Source organism: Bufo gargarizans, chromosome 3 (genome assembly GCF_014858855.1).
Source record: "Bufo gargarizans isolate SCDJY-AF-19 chromosome 3, ASM1485885v1, whole genome shotgun sequence".
Taxonomy (NCBI): domain Eukaryota; kingdom Metazoa; phylum Chordata; class Amphibia; order Anura; family Bufonidae; genus Bufo; species Bufo gargarizans.
In genome coordinates this window covers 87,939,540-87,961,522 of record NC_058082.1, presented here as the reverse complement: position 1 = coordinate 87,961,522, position 21,983 = coordinate 87,939,540, and the positions used below count along the sequence as shown (strand labels likewise).

Here is a 21,983-nt window from a genome sequence, read left to right as displayed (position 1 = left end):
CTGTAGATTGTATTATTTTCTCTTATAACATGGTTATAAGGGAAAATAATAGCATTCTGAATACAGAATGCATAGTACAATAGCGCTGGATGGGTTAAAAAAATAAATAAAAAAATTTCACTCACCTTAGTCCACTTGATCGCGTAGCCCGGCATCTCTTCTGTCTCCTTTGCTGAACAGGACCTGTGGTGACGTCACTCCGGTCATCACATGATCAATCACATGATCCATCACCATGGCATGTGATGGAACATGTGATGACCAGAGTGACGTCACCACAGGTCCTGTTCAGCAAAGGAGACAGACGAGATGCTGGGCAGCATGATCAAGCGCGATTCTATATTCAGAATGCTGTTATTTTCCCTTATAACCATGTTATAAGGGAAAATAATAATGATCGGGTCTCCATCCCGATCGTCTCCTAGCAACCGTGCGTGAAAATTGCACCGCATCCGCACTTGCTTGCGATTTTCACGCAACCCCATTCACTTCTATGGGGCCTGCGTTGCGTGAAAAACGCACAACGAGCATGCTGCGATTTTCACACAACGCACAAGTGATGCGTGAAAAATCACCGCTCATGTGAATAGCCCCATAGAAATGAATGGGTCAGTATTCAGTGCGGGTGCAATGCGTTCAACTCGCGCATCGCATCTGCGCTGAATATAAGCCCGTGTGAAAGGGGCCTTAGAGTGGCTTATGTGTGTGTGGATCTGTCTGGGCCATCCAAAGCCTGTTTGCGTGCGTGCCCTCATGTAACCACTGCTCCCAATACCTCCTAACAGCTATATTAGAACAGGTTAAATGGTGGGCAATTCGTTAAAATGACCATCTTGCCTTTCTCAGTCCAATGATGCAGCCCCTCTGAAGGTCTGTCAACTGAGCAAAATGCCTTTGAGTGTGTTGTACAGGCATGTCTAGGAGTCAACAATCCCTCACCAAGAGGTACAATACCCAAAAGTAGCCTCTGGCAGCCTTTTTGTAGGGTAACGGGGGAAGCACTTTTACGCCCTTTTGTGCAAAGACCCAGTGTCTAATCAAAGAACACCTGTATTCATTTACACATCTGCCTGACATAACTGCATGCTGAGTTTTGCAGCAATTTGACATTTCTATCTGGGTGTGTTACTTTTTTTTTGTCAATGAGTGTAGTGTTATGTATAATATTCTCACTATGGAGTATACTATCACCGACTATTTTTTTTTATTACTTTTACACATAGGGGTGGTACCAGGGAGCGCAAATTTTTCTTAGGCCCCTTTCACACGGGCGAGTATTCTGCGCGGGTGCAATGCGTGAGGTGAACGCATTGCACCCGCACTGAATCCTGACCTATTCATTTCTATGGGGCTGTACACATGAGCTGTGATTTTCACGCATCACTTGTGCGTTGCGTGAAAATCGCAGCATGCTCTATATTCTGCGTTTTTTCACGCAACGCAGGCCCCATAGAAGTGAATGGGGCCGCGTGAAAATCGCAAGCAAGTGCGGATGCGGTGCGATTTTCACGCATGGTTGCTAGGTGACGATCGGGCTGGGGACCCGATCTGTATTATTTTCCCTTATAACATGGTTATAAAATAATAGCATTCTGAATACAGAATGCATAGTAAAATAGTGATGAAGGGGTTAAAAAAATAAAATAAAATTAACTCACTGAGTCCACTTGATCGCGTAGTTGCGGATCTCTGTCTTCTTCTGCAATGTTGAGCTGCCGGCTAAGGACCTGTGGTGACATCACATCACATGATCCAATCACATGGTCCCTCACCATGGTGATGAACCATAGTGACGTCACCACAGGTCTTTTGCCAGGTCCTAAAGATAGAACAGAGACGGCAGCTATGGAGCAGGTAAGTTGACTTTTTTTTTTTTTTAACCCCTCCATCCCTAATTTACTTTGCATTCTGTATTAAGAATGCTATTATTTTCCCTTATAACCATGTTATAAGGGAAAATAATAAAATCTACACAACACCGATCCCAAACCTGAACTTCAGTGATGAAGTCCAGGTTTGGGTACCAAACATGGCGATTTTTCTCACGCGCATGCAAAACGCATTAAAACGCTTTACACTCGTGCGGAAAAAAAAAATCACACATTTAACCGCAACGCACCCGCACCTTATCGGGCCCTCACACGCCACGCTCGTGTGAAAGAGGCCTTAGTCTCGCACGCTTAAAGGGGTTATCCAACCCCTATTATACCCCCGCAAATGCCCGGGCCCCTCACACAAATTGTACTTACTTCGCTCCCAGAAACCCACGTCGCTTCTGATGCCCGCACGACCGCTGCTGCATTTCCCTGTTGCGCGGATGAAAACATCCTGTGATGGGGGGGGTTCAGGGGACAGTCATGCTAGGAAGGCTCGTTCCCGTCGCGGCTTGCTGTTGGCTGCGCCCCCTTTGCCGGATGTTTTCATCTGCACAATGGGGAGATGCAGCAGCGGCCGTGCGGGCATCAGAAGAGACATGGGTGCCGGGGAGCAAGGTGGGCCTTATGGTGGGCCTTATGGGTGTTGGTTAACCCCTTTAAAGTGGGAATGCTTAAATAAAGGAATGAACACAATAAAAAATTTTTTTGCAAAAACATGTATTGTGCAATTGCTATTTATGCAGTTTCCTCATCTACCAGTGTTATTATTTAAATCTGCTGAATAGCATTAAATCAGAGGATGTGTTTCTGAAACCCATGTGTTTAGAAAGACACAGACATTTAACTTCAATGTGTAAGGTTATCCAGGATCAGCTCTTTGCTTCCTGTTTTTTGGAGGGGGATGGGGACAATTTTGGAAACTTCAGGCTCAAAACTAACAAGAATCACAAGAGTCGCTTAAAAGCAATATGACATTTTCTGTATAATCTATAAAATTTTAATATATTTAGTCCAAAATAATGAAATCTGTAAAATCAGAAATAACTAATGAAACGCCTCCATAACATCTCTATTCTACAGGTACAGTAAATTGACATAATTTGTTTTTCCGTCATATGTTAAATATGAGATCAGATTATCCGACACTGGGTATAAACAGGCTCTTGCACTTCAATTACTGTAGAACTAAAACCCCCAGCATGTCAATGTTGGAAGTTGTATTTCTACAGCAGCTGATAAAAACTAAAATTGCTGACTTTTTCTATCGACTATGCAAACACAAATGTAAAACAAATGCCTGCAGGAATTGCTATTCTAGCAGCACGCCTTATATCAGTTACCTTCCAATAATCACAACACTCCCTTCCTTTGGGTCAGTCATGTTCAGCGGCTGCGTGATTTGTCTACAAGTGAGGATTTCAGGAAGGATCCAGCCAGTACTAGACTAGCAGCAGTGTCACAACCCACACTATGTACTTGGTGCCTGCTTGATGTCTCATACAACCCTTGCTGTGATTGGGTGTCCTGCGAGGCTCCAGCCTGAGACATAACAGCTGCACGCTGATTGGCTGCTGATATCCAGTCCAGCACTCCGCCTTCATTTCATACACATCTGTTATGGCAGACACAGTGTCTCAGGATTGCTCTACCTGGGGTTTTATTGTAATTATTTGTAAGGAAAAAACTCTTCAGAAGCCTAGCGTGAAAAGTAGACTCACCAAGCCAGTCGGTTAACCCCTTTGTAGCCTGAGGATTGTACATACACCAATGGCAAACCTGCACTAATAAGGCCTCATGCACACGGCCGTTGTTTTGGTCCGCATGCGAGCCGCAGTTTTTGCGGCTTGGATGTGGACCCATTTACTTCAATGGGGCCGCAAAAGATGCGGACAGCACTCCGCGTGCTGTCCGCATCTGTTGCTCCGTTCTGTGGCCCCACAAAAAAAATATAACATGTCCTATTCTTGTCTGTTTTGCGGACAAGAATAGGCATTTCTACAATGGGCCGTCTGTTCCGTTCCGCAAATTGCGGAAGGCACACGGGCGGCTTCCATGTTTTGCGGACCGCAAAAAACTGAACGGTCGTGTGCATGTAGCCTTAGGCCTCCTGCACACGAACGTTTTTTTACACGGTCCGCAAAAACGGGGCCCGTGGGTCCGTGATCCGTGACCGTTTTTTCGTCCGTGGGTCTTCCTTGATTTTTGGAGGATCCACGGACATGAAAAAAAGTCGTTTTGGTGTCCGCCTGGCCGTGCGGAGCCAAACGGATCCGTCCTGAATTACAATGCAAGTCAATAGGGACGGATCCGTTTGAAGTTGACACAATATGGTGCCATTTGAAACGGATCCGTCCCCATTGACTTTCAATGTAAAGTCTGGAGTTCTTTTATACCATCGGATTGGAGTTTTCTCCAATCCGATGGTATATTTTAACTTGAAGCGTCCCCATCACCATGGGAACGCCTCTATGTTAGAATATACTGTCGGATATGAGCTACATCGTGAAAATCAGATCCGACAGTATATTCTAACACAGAGGCGTTCCCATGGTGATGGGGACGCTTCAGGTTAGAATATACTGAAAAACTGTGTACATGACTGCCCCCTGCTGTTTTTAACTCATTGGTGGCCAGTGCGGCCGCCCCCCCCCCCCTCCCTCCCCTGTGCGGCCGCCCCCCCCCCCCTCCCTCCCCTGTAGTAAACTCGTTGGTGTCCAGTGGGCCCCCCCCTCCCTCCCCTGTAGTTAACTCGTTGGTGGCCAGTGGGCCCCCCCTCCGTCCGCTATAGATAACTCATTGGTGTCCAGTGGGCCCCCCCTCCGTCCGCTATAGATAACTCATTGGTGTCCAGTGGGCCCCCCCTCCCTCCGCTGTAGATAACTCGTTGGTGGCCAGTGGGCCCTCTCCCCTCCCTCCCCCTCCTAATTAAAATCGCCCCCCTATCATTGGTGGCAGTGGTGAGTACCGATCGGAGTCCCAGTGTAATCGCTGGGGCTCCGATCGGTAACCATGGCAACCGGGACGCTACTGCAGTCCCGGTTGCCATGGTAGCTTAGCAATTTGTAGAAGCTTCATACTTACCTGAAGAGCTGCGATGTCTGTGACCGGCCGGGAGCTCCTCCTACTGGTAAGTGAAAGGTCTGTGCGGCGCATTGCTTATAGCACAGACCTGTCACTTACCAGTAGGAGGAGCTCCCGGCCCGTCACAGACATCGCTGCTCTTCAGGTAAGTATAAAGCTTCTACAAATTGCTAAGCTACCATGGCAACCGGGACTGCAGTAGCGTCCCGGTTGCCATGGTTACCGATCGGAGCCCCAGCGATTACACTGGGACTCCGATCGGTACTCACCACTGCCACCAATGATAGGGGGGCGATTTTAATTAGGAGGGGGTGGGAGGGGAGAGGGCCCACTGGCCACCAATGAGTTATCTATAGCGGACGGAGGGGGGGCCCACTGGACACCAATGAGTTATCTATAGCGGACGGAGGGGGGGCCCACTGGACACCAATTAGTTAACTACAGGGGAGGGAGGGGGGGCTGGCTACCAAGAAGTTAACTACAGGGGAGGGAGGGGGGGGGGCGGCCGCACTGGCCACAAATGAGTTAAAAACAGGGGGCAGTCATGTACACAGTTTTTCAGTATATTCTAACCTGAAGCGTCCCCATCACCATGGGAACGCCTCTGTGTTAGAATATACTGTCGGATCTGAGTTTTCGCGAAGTGAAAACTCACCTCTGAAAAAGCTTTTATCCGTCTGTATGAAAGCAACCCACGGACACGGATGCCAATCTTGTGTGCATCCGTGTTCTTTCACGGACCCATTGACTTGAATGGGTCCGTGAACCGTTGTCCGTCAAAAAAATAGGACAGGTCATATTTTTTTGACGGACAGGATACACGGATCACGGCCTCGGCTGCAAAACGGTGCATTTTCCGATTTTTCCACGGACCCATTGAAAGTCAATGGGTCCGCGAAAAAAAACGGAAAACGGCACAACGGCCACGGGTGCACACAACGGTCGTGTGCAGGAGGCCTTAGTCGGAGATTCACATACACAGCAATTCTTAAATGTATGCTTCCTGTGTACGTATGCTTACATTACATTAGGGAAGCCACAGGTAATTTAAAGTCTTCTCCACGATCTGTCATCTCTCTGATCACAGGTGGTCCTACTGCTGAGATCCCCCATTTCTGATCAGCTGTAATCTGGGGAAACACAACAGAAAGTGTACATTAAAGAGGTTGTCCCATTACAACAACTTATCCCCTATCCGTAGGATAAAGAAGAGGAGGTCCGACTGCTGGGGCCCCTGCCGATCAGGAGGACGGGATAAGTGTTCCCCCATTTGAATGGAGCGGGAGACATGTAAGAGTGCTACTGCACCATTTAATTTTATGGGGCTGCCTGAAATGCAGACTGCAGTGGTTGGACCCCCGCCGATCCAACACATTCCCTATCCTGTGGAAAAGGGATACGTTGTAATAGGACAACCCCTTTAAATGGTGCCTACAGGATCAATGGGCTGTCTGTGTACTGTACATAGGTGTAGGGTCCTCCAGAGAGAGAGGGAAAGATGCTTCTCTCATTCTAGATAATTTATAGACCCACAAATACGAGACTCCCTTCTATTAGCTAAGAATGCCCTAATACAGTATTTAAAAATGTGCTTCTAAGGGTGGGTTCAAATCAAGTTTTTCCCATCCATTTAACGTACACAAAAAACGTATACGTTAAACAGATGCCTCAGACAGATACCATACAGTGGCACCATAGAGTTCCATTGTAAAATAAAAAAAATGTGGTTTCCTGCATTTTTGTATCCTTTTTGTCTAACATATACGTCAAACGTTCACAAAAAACACGATGTGAACCCACCCTGAACAGAGAGCTGAAAATCATTGGTGCATTTTTACTACTGTTACTGTAATCAGTCCTGAAAACGCCTGTCCAGCTCCGATCTACAAGAAAAGACTATTGAATAAACAGGCCCATGATGTCCGATGTACACAAATATAAGATTTCCTCAATGCAATGAAGTACGAGGCGGTAGTAAAATACAGCGTTCTCTCTATACACAGGACGCCTTTAGTCAATCATAAATTGTCAGTTACAAATAAAACTAACACCTAAGAGTGTAACATATTGTTGCCTCTTTGGCCTGATCTGCTTACAAGAGAAATTATAATGATAGATTGGTTACCTAATAACGAAAATGCGTGCCAAATGTGATAACAACACAAAGAGTGGGGTCTAACACTAGACCAATGAGGAGAAATGAAGCTAAGACATAAAACCTCTTTGCATAGTTTGCTTTCTACCTACAAGCGTATAACATATTAGATTGAAGGTTTATATACAAAGGTGTATATGACCATGAACAACCTCCATAATACCGCACCCATATAAGTCTAATGGACCTATTGTACCTCTGTATAAAACTGGAGATATACTGAGGTACAATGGGGTCCGTTAGACTGCAATGACTGCCAAAGTAAGGTTGTAACATGCGCTTGTAAGTCAGCTAAAAGGACATTGTGTACCTCTGTATGTCTCAGGTTTCATATAGAAGTCTTTTCTATACGACTAATCATGCACACAAACATATTTTATGCCCGTTCACTTCAATGAGGCCACAAAAGATGCTGACCGCAAACCATGTGCTATTCACATCCGTATGTCCGTTCCGTGGACCCACAAAAGTATAGAACATGTCCTATTCTTGTCTGCATTAAGGACAAGGATAGAACTGTTCTATTGTGGGCCGGACGTTCCATTCCACAAAATGCAGAACCCACACAGGCGGCATCAATATTTTGAGGATGTGTGAATGAGCCCTAATACAGAAGCTGACAGAGAAAAACATGGTGCACGCTGCATCAGACACCGTATTACAGAAGTATTCCCTCCTAAAAACTCTCCTTCTACCGGTACACTTAAAGGGTCCATTCAGAAGTCCATAGTGTTTTGCGGTCCACATATTGCGAACCGCAAAACACTGAGAACCGCTCATCGCCGGCACTTAATAGAGGATTCCTATTCTTGTCCGAGATTTACACCACCAGATAATCGCTAACGAGCCTTCCTATGAACCCTTGTCGGCAATCATCTGGCCAAAAATTGGCCCTTAACAGTCCTGAATTCCTATCAACTATTTGACTAGTATCTCCTCTCTGAGCCAGGGGTCACCCCAGCATCTCCCCCTCACTGCTTATTGATCTACAGCTACTTTATAAGACTACTATAAGCATACTATGGCTTGCTCAGTTGTTTAAAAAACTAAATTGTATATAGTGGCTCACCCCCAAGACCATGGAACACTGTGTAGGCCAAGTGGTGTAAAAAAGCTCTTGGTGCCTAGAGAGCTAGAAAACAGACTGATAAGAAAGGCCTAATTGGTCTATTAAAATGCATTTATTGCAGACATGTTAGAATGTGCACGACCAATACAGGGAGGCCTATACAGCATCATCCTACAACTTTAAGGCCCCTTTCACACGAGTGAGTTTTCCGTGCGGGTGCAATGCGTGAGGTGATTGCATTGCACCCGCACTGAATCTGGACCCATTTACTTCAATACGGCTGTGCAGATGAGCAGGTGATTTTCACGCATCACTTGTGCGTTGCGTGATAATCGCAGCATGCTCTGTATTTTTCACGCAATGCAGGCCCCATAGAAGGGAATGGGGCTGCGTGAAAATCGCATAGCATTCACAAGCAAGTGCGGATGCAATGCGATTTTCACGCATGGTTGCTAAGGAGATGAGGGATGAGCGACCCGGGTCCACATTTACTTTATTATTTTCCATTATAAGATGGTTATAATGGAAAATAATAGCATTCTTTAATACAGAATGCAAAGTCAAATGTCACTTGAGGGTTAAAAAATAATAAAAACATTACTCACCTCATCCACTTGATCGCGCAGCCGGGATCCTCTTCTTTGTTCTTCTTTTTTCTTGGTGGGGGGTTATATTCTTGTTTCCCCTCCCTTCTCTTCCCCCTTGGTTGGTTTTTTTTCTTTCCTCCTGGCCACACAGCCTTCTCCCTGGCCTTCCCCGCTACTTTAGTCCCTGGCTTCTGCCGGGACTAGGCCTCATCTTCCATGGCCTGTTCCCGGCTCCCAGGTGCTCTGTTTGCCCTGATCCGCCTATCCCCAGGCGTCGCTTCTCCCCCGCCCCCCCCCCCACCGGGTCCCCTTCCTGGTGCTGGTGTTCGCTACCCTACCTTATCACAGGGGGTCCCTGTTCTAGGCAAGCTGTTAGCTCAGGCAAATGCCTCCTGTAGGTTGGTGAGTAAAGAGCAATTATATCTTCTGTTTCCAGCCGCCTTGCTCTTTTTATAGGTAGAGTACCTATTCCTACTCCAGATGCTGAAGCCATTACTCTGGCTGGCTCTATGGTGTTCCATACGGCACTATTTCTCCCTTCCGGGCGAGATGTACAGGCCGCCTTCAATTGCCGTAGCAATTGCACCTGTCTGTTCCCAGCCACTTTGCTCCCATCATAGGTAGAGTACCTACACCATCTCCAGAGGCTGTAGCCAATACCCCTGGCTGGCGCTCTGGTGTTCCATGCGGCACTATTTCTCCCTTCCTGGCGAGAGGTACAGGCCGCCTTTAATTGCCGTAGCAATTGCACCTATCTGTTCCCAGCCATTTTGCTCCGTTCATAGGTAGAGCACCTACACCATCTCCGATGCTGTAGCTAATACCCCTGGGGGGCTCTATTGTGTTCCATGCGGCAACATTTCTCCCTACGGGCGAGATATAGGGGCCACTTTCAATTGCCGTAGAATTGCTCCTGTCTGGTTCTAGTGGGCACCAGGCTGCCACCTTAATTCCTTCACAGGTAGTTCCTCCTGTCTGGCTTTATGGTGTACCATGTGGCATTTTCTCTCCCTTACCGGACGAGATATCGAGGCCTCCTCCAATTGCCGTGGCCATTGCACCTTCCTCATCATAGTGTGCACCAAACAGCCATCTTACTCCCTTCATAGGTAGAGTTCCTGCACCGTCTCTAATGCTGCAGCCGTTACACCTGTCTGGCTTCTATGGTGTACTATGCGGCCCTGTTTCAGTTGACATTGCACCTACCTGATTGTAGTGTGCACCTGTCTTGTTCTTTGTGGTACCGTGCGGCCCTATAGGTACCATTGCTAACGCGGTTGCGGTTGCACCTCTCTGGTTCTAGGGTGCACCATGCGGCCACATTGCTTCGATCTTAAATGTAGTACCTCTACCATCTCCAGATGCTGTACCCATTACACCTGTCTGGTCGTATCTCTGCGCTACACAGCCGTATTTCTACTTTACAGGTTGAGTACCTGTACCCTCCAAATGCTGTCGCATTCCCAGATGCTGTGGCTATGTTTGCACTCTCCTTAGACGGCAACATGCAGCCACTTTACCTATATTTTGGGCGTGTGTTTGTAGTACCCCAAGTGCTGAGCCCTATGGTGCAATCTGTGGCCCATACAGTTTCTGTATTACTGGTTGCTTCTGCCCCCGGGTTCTAATCTGTGCTGCGGATGTTGGTTCTTCCATATATCTGCCACTCCGTTACTGTCGTGCTCATTGGTCTCCTTGTACCTCTCAAGGCACTGTCTGCAACAGGCCACCTTGGTTCAGCATGTGCATGGTTACCGTATCTGGCAGGGGTGGGCCAGCCCAACCCCCACCTTGTCGGTCTAGTACTACTTCTGGTAGCTCCAGTATATGGCTGATCTGTCTGATCCGGCGGGTGGTCCACATACAACCATGCTCCCTACTCCATGGCCAGGTGGTTGTTGGCCTTTGTGCTAGGGTTGCTCTTGCCATCTCTATAAGGTACTACGGTATGCTGCGCTCCGCGTTACCCAATGTTATAGAGGAGTACTCGCGTTGTTTCCTATTACAGAGCGGCCCATTCCTGGTGAAGTACAGGGATCTCCACTGGATCTTCTGCCTTGTTGGGGCACGTAGCTTGGTGAGCACCGGCCGCTGCAGCGGTTTTCGGTCATCGCTGGATGTCCTCCGCCACACAGAATCCTTTCTGGGGTCAACGGCATTTATCATCGCTGGACGTCCTCCCTGACGGGTCAGGGACAGGACCACTGAGTGCCATACACCTGCCTGGTAGGTGAATTTTCAGCTGAATGCTCTGGCATCGGACGGTCCCGTAGTTACTTTTGGGTCCAGGTGTTCTCGGTATTCTCTGCTTGGTTGTACTACATGACAGAGGGGCATTCCCCTTGAGCCTTGCCGTCGTCTGCACCTGTCAGGTACTTCCTCCCCCATGGGAGTTTTCAGTATGCCGGTCGCAGCTGGTTTCTACATTTCTATGTAGGTTCCCCTGACTTTTTCATGGCGACTTCTGCATTCCTTATGCATATGGATGTCTGTCGATTTTGTGGTACATCCCGAGCTGCTGTACGTGCCCTCTCTGGGACAATGTATACAGTTTGCTAGTCACTTTTCTTGGTATGGCTAGTTGTCCATGGCCAATGTTCCTTCCCCTATGGTAGTTTCATTTTGCCTTTCCTGGATATTCTGGCTTGCATTGTCTTCTGTTGGTTCAGCTCCTGGTTCCTTGTGAGCCCATACCGGGTACTCCTTTCTGGAGTCCCTGTCCCCGTTCATTTGAGGTCCTCTGGGATTCGTGTCTCTTTTCCCATCCTCCCACGTCAAGTATCTGGTATTGTGTGGTTTAGTGCTACGGTTTGCAATTCCGCCATATGGTCTCCTTGGGGAGGGACCTCCTCCTGTTGTAGAACCTTTCCTTCTTAGGCTGTTTGGAGTACTCTCCTTCTACTCCCATGTCTCTCAGTTCAGTGTGTCCCTGCTGAGATTGCCTGGCCCTGTATCTGGTTCCTTTTTTCCCTGATACTTCATATGCCCAGAGTTTCCTCTGGTCTTACGCTTCACAGTGATATCTTGTTTTCAGAGGCTCTGCCTCGTCTCCTGTTTTTGGGACGCAGGTGTTATCATTCTTTTTTCCTGGCCTTTACCTACAACCCCCTCCTTCTCCAAGGGTTGGCAGTTTCCTCTAGCAGCCTTGGTTTTCACCTTTAAATAGGGCGCTTAACTTCATCACCTGACTTGCGGTGAGCGGAGACCTGCTCCCTTCACATGTGAGCCTTGCTATAGCTTCCCTCACTCGTTTGGTTTCCAGTGCTTCCCTGTTTCCTTTCTCCCCTGGCCTGTCAGGGGTTGGCCACAGTTTTTTTTTGGCTCTTTGGGTCTGAGACAATGTAGAGCGTTGGGTAGTTCCAACACGCGGTGCTGTCCTAATTTTTGTCTCCAGCCCTTGGCTGCGCTCAGTGTTCCCTTTTGCCTCCTTCTTGCATTCGGGATTTTCTTCCAGGCATTTGTCCTGGGGTGCTGGCAGTCTTCACTGCTTCTTCTCTGGGGTTTCTTCTTTGTTATGGAACCTCTTGCACATTCCGTGTTTTTTCCTGTTGGGTCACATGGTTCTCCTGCACCTGTATGCCCAACCGGTGGCATGACTCTTCTTTTCCCACCCTCAGGGACTGCTTTGGGACGTCCCATGGTGCTGTGTCCCCCCAATGCCATGCACGAGAAAATTGGATTTTTTGTACTCACCGTCAAATCCTTTTCTCGTAGTAGGCATTGGGGGGACACAGATCCCACCCTATGATTTTAGTTCCGCTTCTCCGGGCTGGTCTCTTGATCTTTCCCGGTACGGGAGTTGTTGGTTCCTTGCTTTTCTTCTCTCTCCTACTGCTTTTGGTACAAACTGAATAGCCTCGTGCCTGTGGAGAGGGTATAGCCCACCTGGGAGGAGCCAACACTTTTTTGTGTCTAGTGCCTCCTAGTGGTAGTTGGACATATACCCATGGTGCTGTGTCCCCCAATGCCTACTACGAGTAAAGGATTTTACGGTGAGTACAAAAAATCCAATTTTTTTTACCTTTTTGTTGGTAGATATGTATTATAAATAAAAATGTTGAATAAAGCTTTTAAATTTGTTGATATAGTTTATAACCAAATTAATTTTCGTGTGTGTAAAGGTTAGAGAAATCATGTTTATATAGTATAAGTGAATTCGTCTTATAATAATGTATTTTACAATTAGTAATGTGGTCTATGTGTTTGTGCTACATACTGTAAATATCATTATGCACTGTATATAATAAAGACAACAATAAAATGCATGAAAATAAAACTCTGTTTAATAAAACACAGATGAGTAAACTTGACATTTATTTTTATAATAACATATATAAAATATAAAAAATGTGGGGGGTTCAGTCAGCACAACCCTGTATGCAGGTGCACATTTCTATGGCGAAATACACATACAAACGCAAAAACAGAAATGCAATCGCACTCTGCAACTAGCACTCTGCCCTGCCTCTATGCTGGATGTTGAATGAGGCATTAGTGTACATTTTGGCCAAAGCGTAATAAGCCACTCACCACGTCAAGGTCGCCTCTATGAGTGGTCCCTAACACTAGTTCCTACCTGTGATGGGCCATGACAGCCACATAAAGTCCAGGGAGCGCAGGTACAGCATGCACGCCAGGCACACTCTGCTTTTAACCCCGTCCGGTGCCATAACAGCTTCCATCGGATCCAGGGATGCAAGTACCAACATGCATGCTGAGCCCACTATATACTTCTCCTGGAGCCAAATGGCTACTGGTAGGCGCTATAAAAGCAGACTCAGTTTTATACTGACCTTAAAACCAGCCTCCAGGGCAGACTAGCTGGTCAGGTGTGCATGACTGCATGGAGATCGCCACGCCTCCAATATATACTACAAAGAAAAAAATGTGGGGGGTTCAGTAAGCACAACCCTGTATGCAGGTGCACATTGCTATGGCGAAATACACATACAAACGCAAAAACACAAATGCAATCGCACTCTGCAACCAGCACTCTGCCCTGCCTCTATGCTGGATGTTGAATGAGGCATTAGTGTACATTTTGGCCAAAGCGTAATAAGCCACTCACCACGTCAAGGTCGCCTCTATGAGTGGTCCCTAACACTAGTTCCTACCTGTTATGGCAATGTGCACCTGCATACAGGGTTGTGCTGACTGAACCCCCCACATTTTTTTCTTTGTAGTATATATTGGAGGCGTGGCGATCTCCATGCAGTCATGCACACCTGACCAGTTAGGCTGGTTTTAAAGTCAGTATAAAACTGAGTCTGCTTTTATAGCGCCTACCAGTAGCCATTTGGCTCCAGGAGAAGTATATAGTGGGCTCAGCATGCATGTTGGTACTTGCATCCCTGGATCCAATGGAAGCTGTTATGGCACCGGACGGGGTTAAAAGCAGAGTGTGCCTGGCGTGCATGCTGTACCTGCGCTCCCTGGACTTTGTGTGGCTGTCATGGCCCATAACAGGTAGGAACTAGTGTTAGGGACCACTCATAGAGGCGACCTGGACGTGGTGAGTGGCTTATTACGCTTTGGCCAAAATGTACACTAATGCCTCATTCAACATCCAGCAGAGGCAGGGCAGAGTGCGATTGCATTTGTGTTTTTGCATTTGTATGTGTATTTCGCCATAGCAATGTGCACCTGCATACAGGGTTGTGCTGACTGAACCCCCCACATTTTTTTCTTTGTAGTATATATTGGAGGCGTGGCGATCTCCATGCAGTCATGCACACCTGACCAGTTAGTCTGCCCTGGAGGCTGGTTTTAAAGTCAGTATAAAACTGAGTCTGCTTTTATAGCACCTACCAGTAGCCATTTGGCTCCAGGAGAAGTATATAGTGGGCTCAGCATGCATGTTGGTACTTGCATCCCTGGATCCGATGGAAGCTGTTATGGCACCGGACGGGGTTAAAAGCAGAGTGTGCCTGGCGTGCATGCTGTACCTGCGCTCCCTGGACTTTGTGTGGCTGTCATGGCCCATAACAGGTAGGAACTAGTGTTAGGGACCACTCATAGAGGCGACCTTGACGTGGTGAGTGGCTTATTACGCTTTGGCCAAAATTTACACTAATGCCTCATTCAACATCCAGCATAGAGGCAGGGCAGAGTGCTGGTTGCAGAGTGCGATTGCATTTGTGTTTTTGCGTTTATATATAAAATATACAAAAGAAAAATTACAAATTCAAGAACTGGCCAGGTGGCGATGGGGGACCGTAAAACTGTGGGCCATGGTAGGAGGGTTGTGAAAGGGGGCCAGAGTGCACAGATGGGCCAGCCTCGGATGAGGAGGGGACAGGCTGCCCATAGGAAGTCTGGGCCTGATATGGTTGGCCATATGGCCGACTTGGTAGGCCATAATGTTCCCTACTACTGGGGAAGTGTGGTGGACCCTGTGACCCCTGTGGAATGGCCATTGGGGCGGGGCAGTGCTCCAGACCAAAAAAACATACATATAGGAGAATACAGCACCACATACCTCTTACATCCAGTGACATCTCCTGTCATGTAGACCTTCTCTTTCTTCTTCTCCTCCATTTGACCCAGACCTCCATGACAGTCTTTCAGACGCATCTCGTCTCTACAGAGTTTATTACAGACACGTTAGATTTTAAATTTTTCAATAAACCCACCCATCCTAGGTGTCCCAACAATGCCATTTTGCTGCCATTCCCAATACTGTGCCCGTGGTGCTCCCCAATGCCCCAGGTACTATAATGGTGAAAAAATAGTGACCCCACTATAAATAATGTCCCTATAGTGTCTACAGCAATTATAAATGCCACCTAGAGTGCCCCCCAGTAATAATAATAAAACCTTAGATTCCCCCCCCACACACACACACGCACGCACGCACACACACTGTCCACACATAGTAATTTCCCTACACACTGTCCACACAGTAGTAACTTCCCCCCTCACGTAGTAATTTTCTCCCACACTGCCCCATATAGTAATTTCCCCACACATAGTAATTACTGCCCCCACAGTAGAAATATGCTCCACAGAAGTGATTTCCCCTCACTGCTGTGCGTCCCGGGACAGGCGAACGTGATGATGTCATCACGACCGCCTGTGCTGGGATTTTACTACCAAATAGACCAGGACTCACAGCAATGAAGTGTGTAGCCTGTAGCGTAGGTGATCGGCGGAGGGGCAAAGAATTATTGGCTCCCATGCCCCGCCGCAATATTTAGCTACAGCATGGCAGCCCTGTCGCAAATGGCAACAAGGCTAAAAAGTCTTGTTGCCATCTGGAAACTTTAAGGCGCATTGACGACCATTTTGGTCACCATCTGGAGTGCTGCAGGGGCCAGACATGTGCCCATGGGTGCGCCAATTTTCCAGGGCCACAAAAATGTCTGTCGGATCATTTGGCGCAGTGGCTGTCTCAAGAATGATTCCGATTGCCTTCAGACCGATTGCTGAGAACAAACTCCGCAAATAAGGTGCCAGACTTCTGGCATATAAATAAAACTGGTCCTCATTTCGGGCTCTAGCCAAATAATCCAGGACCTGGCTATTGACCAGAGCTTTGGCAGGAGGCATGGGGCGTCTCCTTTGCTGGCTGGGTAAAGGCAAAGTGTGGGGAGGGGGGATTGACTCCCGAAGTAGCAGGACGCAAGGCTGCAGAGGTGGTGGGTCTTTCTGCACTCTCTGAAGGAGGTGGGCCAGAGGGGGTCTCCTCCTCGCAGGTGCTGGAGTGCTGGGGAGCCGACTCGTCTGCTTCCTCCTCAAGCTTGAATGGAGCTTAGCCGCGCCCAGACCATTGATACTAGTCATGACGTCACTGGGCCTGCGGTAAACAGCAAGAAGGCCGCGGCACTACTGCCAGCGCCGCTGCCTTCTCAAACAGCTGATCGGCAGAGGTCCCGGGTGTCGGACCCCGCCGATCAGATGCTGATGATCTATCCAGAGGATAGAACATCAGTTTAAAAAAACTGCATAACCCCTTTAATGGAGTGGTAAAGAACTGGCCAGAGCGAGAAGGACCATTATGGTAATAACCTGTGATATATCATATAGCAGGACCATGCTACACCTTAGTTAAACCGTTCACCACTGCAAAAAGATCCAGCAGGGGCTGGACACACTGTATCTGAGTAAATACAGGCGAGGCATAGGGCTGGCTCCTGCTGAGGAAAGGTCTGAGCTGGCTGTCCCACTGAGTCTCTTCTTCTATTCAATGATTCCTAACTGCAGAACACTAGGGGTCTGACTGCTCTCCTTATGTACAGTTTCTGGCTGAACTAGAACCTTCTAGTGGGAGGGGTGGAGTGGAGAAATACAGCCCAAATAAATACAATGTTACACTTTCCGTCTCCCATAGACTCGTATTAGACCTTCAATGATACTCAATGGCAATGACTCTGCAGTTTTTCCAGACAAAAACAAGTCTTCAGACATAATAAGATAGCTAAACCAGACATCCAAAAGGTCAGTCTGTCTGGTTTAGGTGGTAAACAAGTCAGGCTTTCTCCGTCCAAAACATACTGTTCTTCAACCTTATGGTAACTGTGGAAAATTACTAGCTTCTCACTATTAGAGAAGAGTCTACTGGGAGGTTCCCCTCTGACTGTATCTTGATAAGAACTGTCTGTATATTCTGGTGATTTTCCAATACACTACATTGAACTAGATACTGTTTCCCTAGTTCTCCAGCCATCACAAGCATAACAGTGGACAGTTGGAACAGATCTTGTTCTCAGAAACTTTTTGATAAATTGCCCCCAAAGTCTGTAACTTTTTCCATGTGTCTTTCAAACTGTGAATATGATGTTAAAACAATTTCAAACCAGTTTCCCTATGCCTTAAGATTGTCTATATAAACTTAACTTTAACAATATACCGCAGACAATCTGCTGCACCTCCAGCCAGTGTGTTGTCTGTTCTTATATAAAAACAAAGAGAAATTGCCTCCTTTAACCTTAAATTCAGATAACATCGTGATCCTTCCTTGGTAAAGAAAATTATTTTAATAGTCTCCCCTTCATTTTTGATATACAAGCGATTGTTTAGGTTCCCAGAGGTGCTGGTAAGTCTCCTGGGTGCCCCACATACCCACCTGCTGGGTCCCCCTATTCTGGTCCTTCCCTCCGCTGCCAGGTGGAAAGGAAAGCTGACGAACGGGGAGAGGTGAGTACCTGAATGTCTGATCTTTAGTCTGTAAAGGGATAGCTTGGGTTATGTAAATGGTTCTGTAATTTATAGGGGACTGGAAACATGGAGGACTGGTCTGGGGTCTGTATATACAATGGAAGCCTGGGTTGGGGTCTGTATATGGAGGTGTCTAGTCTGGTGTCTGTATAAACAAAGCAGGCTTGGTTTGGGGTCTGGATACATAGGTGTCTGCATATACAAGGGAGGATAGTTTGGGGTCTGTATATGGGGGTGTCTGTATATATAAGTGATGCCTGGTTTGGGCTTGGTATATGGGGGTGTCTGTATATACAAAGGAGGCCTGGTTTGGGGTCTGTATATGGGGGTGTCTGTATATACGAGGAAAACCTGGTTTGGGTTCTGGATATAGGGTGTCTGTATATACAAGGGAGGCCTGATTTGGGGTCGGTATATAGGGTGTCTATATACACAAGGGAGGTCTGGTTTGGGTTCTGTATATATACAAGGCAGGCCCGGTTCCGGGTCTGTATATGGGGTGTCTGTATATACAAGGGTTGCCTGATTTGGGGTATCTATATATAAGGGAGGCCTGGTTCGGGCTCTGTAAATGAGGGAGTCATGGTTTGGGCTCTGTATATGGGGTGTCTGTTTATACCGTACAAGTGAGGCCTGGTTTGCGGTCTGCATATATACAAGGGAGGCCTGGTTTGGGGTCTGTATATATACAAGGGAGGCCTGGTTTGGGGTCTGTATATGGGGGTCTCTGTATATACACTCACCTAAAGAATTATTAGGAACACCATACTAATACGCTGTTGGACCCCCTTTTGCCTTCAGAACTGCCTTAATTCTACGTGGCATTGATTCAACAAGGTGCTGATAGCATTCTTTAGAAATGTTGGCCCATATTGATAGGATAGCATCTTGCAGTTGATGGAGATTTGAGAGATGCACATCCAGGGCACGAAGCTCCCGTTCCACCACATCCCAAAGATGCTCTATTGGGTTGAGATCTGGTGACTGTGGAGGCCATTTTAGTACAGTGAACTCATTGTCATGTTCAAGAAACCAATTTGAAATGATTCAAGCTTTGTGACATGGAGCATTATCCTGCTGGAAGTAGCCATCAGAGGATGGGTACATGGTGGTCATGAAGGGATGGACATGGTCAGAAACAATGCTCAGGTAGCCCGTGGCATTTAAACGATGGCCAATTGGCACTAAGGTGCCTAAAGTGTGCCCAGAAAACATCCCCCACACCATTACACCACCACCACCAGCCTGCACAGTGGTAACAAGGCATGATGGATACATGTTCTCTTTCTGTTTACGCCAAATTCGGACTCTACCATTTGAATGTCTCAACAGAAATCGAGACTCATCAGACCAGGTAACATTTTTCCAGTCTTCAACAATCCAATTTTAGTAAGCTCGTGCAAATTGTAGCCTCTTTTTCCTATTTGTAGTAGAGATGAGTGCTACCCGGTGGGGTCTTCTGCTGTTGTAGCCCACCTTTCTTTGCCATTCTGACATTCAGTTTGGAGTTTAGGAGATTGTCTTGACCAGGACCACAACCCTACATGCATTGAAGCAACTGCCATGTGATTGGTTGACTAGATAATCGCATTAATGAGAAATAGAACAGGTGTTCCTAATAATTCTTTAGGTGAGTGTATATATATATATATATATATATATATATATACAAAGGATATGAGACGCACAGGAGTGACTAAAAAAACAGATGGAGGTGCTCACAGTAAAGAGGATTCGGCCCTCCTCTGATGGCGGTTAAATAGTAAGAAAAAACATACTGGGCACTCACTCTGTATGTGGAAACGTGAGATTTATTAACATATAGAAATTGATATCTAAAACATATAATACATGTACAATATAAAACAACCTTGGAGATAAAAGAAGCAAATAGCTATAAATACTAAAATTCCTAGATAAAATATTACAATAAATCGCTAATAAGGTCAAGCTGAAATCACAGTGTTAGTAATGCACTAAAGTGTCAACTTGAATGGCCATAACGTTAGATCGGCAACAATATAGCAACCTAATCGAGAGTGCGGCTTTATGAACAAATGGGGAGTCAGCCGTTTGATCGTCACTTGCGGTCTTAATGTATCCTCTGTAAGTCCTTTGATAGTAAGGGAATTTGGGTCCCCTCTTAGTGGAAATACTGTTAAGACTTTAGTTATTAGTTCCCAGTGAGTGTTTAAAGCGGCGTCCCGCTATACTCACTGCACAGCGGTGTCCCGTTAGAAGCTTTCCACTGCTGTAGTTGCGGTCCGATGTGATGCTGTAAACGTTTCTCCCAGGCTTCCTCTGCCGTCACCCTGGATCGCTCTGGGCACCGCTCCGTACTTCTGAAGAGCCGGTGTCCTCTGAGCCTTTAGCTACCTTCTCCCACGCTTAGTTTGGTCCGCAGTCACGATACCTTGTATCCTCGTGCTGCGATTTGTGATAATCGGCGTGTCAGGTCTTTGCTGCTTTCAGGGTATTCGCGTTTTTTTTCGAGATCAGCCTAAAATAGTTTCAGCACATATTCATCAAAAGCTCATGTAGTTCATCTGGGGGTCTTGAGCCAAACGCGTTTCGGGGCTTACTATCGCCCCTTCCTCAGTGGTCACTACATGAGCTTTTGATGAATATGTGCTGAAACTATTTTAGGCTGATCTCGAAAAAAACGCGAATACCCTGAAAGCAGCAAAGACCTGACACGCCGATTATCACAAATCGCAGCACGAGGATACAAGGTATCGTGACTGCGGACCAAACTAAGCGTGGGAGAAGGTAGCTAAAGGCTCAGAGGACACCGGCTCTTCAGAAGTACGGATCGGTGCCCAGAGCGATCCAGGGTGACGGCAGAGGAAGCCTGGGAGAAACGTTTACAGCATCACATCGGACCGCAACTACAGCAGTGGAAAGCTTCTAACGGGACACCGCTGTGCAGTGAGTATAGCGGGACGCCGCTTTAAACACTCACTGGGAACTAATAACTAAAGTCTTAACAGTATTTCCACTAAGAGGGGACCCAAATTCCCTTACTATCAAAGGACTTACAGAGGATACATTAAGACCGCAAGTGACGATCAAACGGCTGACTCCCCATTTGTTCATAAAGCCGCACTCTCGATTAGGTTGCTATATTGTTGCCGATCTAACGTTATGGCCATTCAAGTTGACACTTTAGTGCATTACTAACACTGTGATTTCAGCTTGACCTTATTAGCGATTTATTGTAATATTTTATCTAGGAATTTTAGTATTTATAGCTATTTGCTTCTTTTATCTCCAAGGTTGTTTTATATTGTACATGTATTATATGTTTTAGATATCAATTTCTATATGTTAATAAATCGCACGTTTCCACATACAGAGTGAGTGCCCAGTATCTTTTTTCTTTATATATATATATATACACATACACACACACACGTGAGGCCTGGTTTGGGCTCTGTATATACAAAGGAGTCATGGTTTGGGCTCTGTATATGGGGTGTCTGTATATACAAGGGAGACCTGGTTTGCAGTCTGCATATATACAAGGGAGGCATGATTTGGGATCTGTATATATACAAGGGAGGACTGGTTTGGGGTCTGTATATGGGGGTCTCTGTATATATATATATATACACGTGAGGCCTGGTTTGGACTCTGTATATGGGGGTGTCTATATATACGAGGGAGTGATGGTTTGGGGTCTGTATATGAGGGTGTCTGTGTATATATATATGAGGTCTGGTTTGGGGTCTGTATATATACGTGAGGCGTGATTTGGGGTCTGTATATGGGGGGGGGGGGGGGAGGGTCCGTATATACAAGGGAGGCCGGGTCTGTATATGGGGCTAGGGTGTATTGTTTGGTGCCTGCAGGGCTGGGGTCTTTAGTGGGGTCCGGGATCTGTAGCCAATTTGCGGTCTGCTGAAGGTGTCTGTACTATTTGTGATCTAAATGCCTCAGATTGGGCCAACTCTTTCCCATCTTTAGAATCTCCAGGAAGTCCCTTCTCAAAACTGTACTGCCGTCTATACACTGAGGAAGTAGGAGAGTGGCCATGTCACTGTCACAAACCACCACTG

At 46.8% G+C, this 21,983-nt stretch overlaps 2 protein-coding genes across 3 annotated transcripts in view; one reads left to right on the top strand and one right to left on the bottom strand.

Moving 5' to 3' along the window:
• The window catches only part of CRYL1 (crystallin lambda 1), a 263,185-nt gene extending 259,828 nt beyond the window's left edge, over positions 1 to 3,357 (bottom strand). Inside the window, exon 1 of the mRNA XM_044284099.1 lies at positions 3,218 to 3,357. Coding sequence (XP_044140034.1) covers positions 3,218 to 3,258 — 41 coding nt within the window. The 5' untranslated portion in view covers positions 3,259 to 3,357. The remainder of the gene's footprint in view (positions 1 to 3,217) is intronic.
• The window catches only part of IFT88 (intraflagellar transport 88), a 124,162-nt gene that overhangs the window by 16,946 nt on the left and 85,233 nt on the right, over positions 1 to 21,983 (top strand). The gene's annotated exons all lie outside the window — the stretch shown is intronic.